Below are 2,074 nucleotides of genomic sequence, written 5' to 3'. Positions count from 1 at the left end.
CTATGTAGGCAGAGAAACCACACAGAATATTTTGCGTGCAGGGTTATGGTGGCAAAAAATGCATAAGGATTCTAGGGCATATTGTAGGGCCTGTGATTTTTGTCAACGGACGGGGAAGCCATCGTGGAGGGATGAATTTCCCTTAAACCCACAAATTTTGCTGCAGGTGTTTGACAAATGGGATATTGAATTTTTGGGTTTGATACAACCACTAGGGAAAAAGACAGGTATGCAGTACATTATTACTGTGACTAAGTATCTAACGAGATGGGTGGAAGCACAACCAGTCAAATACTATAGCGCTGCTACAACTACGAAGTTCCTGTTTGAATATGTCTTGACTCGGTTTGGGTGTCCTAAGATACTGATGAGTGATAGGGGTACACATTTTCTAAAAGAAATTATTACCGCGATGCTTGACGAATTCCAGGTTTATCATTAGAAGAGTATGCCCTATCATCCTTAAGCCAACGGTATGGTTGAAGCATTCAATAAAATCATGGAGAACGCATTGACAAAGATCTGCAACGCACAGAGGAACGATTGGGATGTGCACATACCAGCGGTCCTATGGGCATATAGGACAATGTGTAAAAAGTTGATAGGCCAAACTCCATTCAGATTGGTCTATGGGATAGAGGCTGTGATGCCCATGGAGTTTATTGTGCCAAGTCTACGGATTGCAGCATTAATAGATATGGCTGATCGTGAGACTATGGAAGAGCTCCTCGCGCAGTTATTGGAATTAGAAGAAGACAGGTTTTTAGTTGGATTTCACCAACATGTGCAGAAGGAGTGCGAGAAGTCTTGACACGATCCACATATTAAGATGTGCACCTTCAAGGTGAATGATTTATTCCTACTTTATGATATAAAATTTATGAAGTTCCCTGGGAAGTTTCAAATGCACTCGTTAGGAACCTATGTAGTCAAGGAAATTATAGATGGTGGCGTAGTTTAGCTTGCGAAGCTGAATGGGGAACTATTTCTGGGAAAAATCAATGGAAGTCAATTGAAGTTATATAAAGGGGATCCTGCCCCTATGCAATGACTACATGATGGCAGGATAGTCTTCGTACTCTAGGCAGCTGCAAGGAAGTGTGGGACTATAAACTACACTGCCCAAAAAGTGGAAAATCGAAGTGAGGGGGCTACGCAATGGAAGCAAGAAGAACGCTAGGAAGAGTTGCGCTAGGAAGGGCTGTGCCATGGAGGATGGTGTCATGCAACATGGTCGAAAATAGTTGTTGGGTTAACTATAGCTGAGTGGATGGAGAAAATCCCGTTAGGAGGAGTGGGTAGGCTACATTTATGGCACAAATATTTGGCAATCTATTGCCAAAGATGCATTTATGGTAGAATTTTGGAGGGAACGGTCGGATTTGAATTTGACATCGCCTATAAATATAGAATGTTGGCCTGCAATAGAACACTTTGCCTTCTAAAAACTTCTTTTGAGCACTCTAGTCTTAAGTCTATGAACCAATAGGATTGGGAGGATATTTTCTTACATTCAGGGTTAGCTAACATGCCCGAAGCATTCCAAGAGGATTTCTTAGAGAGAATTAAAACCACTAGCCACGTAGAAGCCACAAGTTCTGAAGTCGCTACCCCTGAAGTTGCGACCCCTGAAATCGTGTCGGCAATGGAAGTCACACCGTCTATGCCTATGACGTCGAGGTCACCTAGGCCTAAATCATCTGTAATTGCTAAAGAAAAATAGAAGAAACCACAGTTTGTTCTAGTGAGGCAGTCGCCGAAGAAGAATCCCACTGAGATTCAACAGAAAGGGAAGACGGAAAAGTCAAAAAAGCCACATGAACCCCTAGATCTTGACGAAGAAGAGCTTTGCGAAGGTGTTGAAGAGTTGGACACTAAGGAGGGAGATCTTATCACCAGGCTCCTAAAGCATATCCCTTCGCGAAAAGGCAAAGCAAAGGTTCCAAAGGATCCCGATACTGCTAATTTCATGGTTTCGACTCCGCTGTTACCGAAGAAGGTGGTACTTGAAGGCACATTTTTAGGGTGCATTGCTGCACTCAAAATGGAAGACTAGGATCTAGCTGACCATGAA

The 2,074-nt window shown here is 42.9% G+C and overlaps 1 protein-coding gene across 1 annotated transcript; it reads left to right on the top strand.

Annotated features, from left to right (window-relative positions):
• Nucleotides 1-475: 475 nt before the first annotated feature.
• Nucleotides 476-811, top strand: LOC149219368 (uncharacterized). Its single transcript, XM_089386807.1, has one exon. The coding sequence runs from the start codon at nucleotides 476-478 to the stop codon at nucleotides 809-811; it is 336 nt and encodes a 111-aa protein (XP_089242933.1).
• The last annotated feature ends 1,263 nt before the right edge of the window (nucleotides 812-2,074 follow it).

The sequence above is a fragment of the Pinus tabuliformis genome, chromosome Q (assembly GCF_031772625.1).
Source record: "Pinus tabuliformis cultivar Carrire ecotype Pingquan chromosome Q, CPIR1, whole genome shotgun sequence".
Taxonomy (NCBI): Eukaryota; Viridiplantae; Streptophyta; class Pinopsida; order Pinales; family Pinaceae; genus Pinus; species Pinus tabuliformis.
This window is presented reverse-complemented; position numbering and strand designations above follow the sequence as displayed.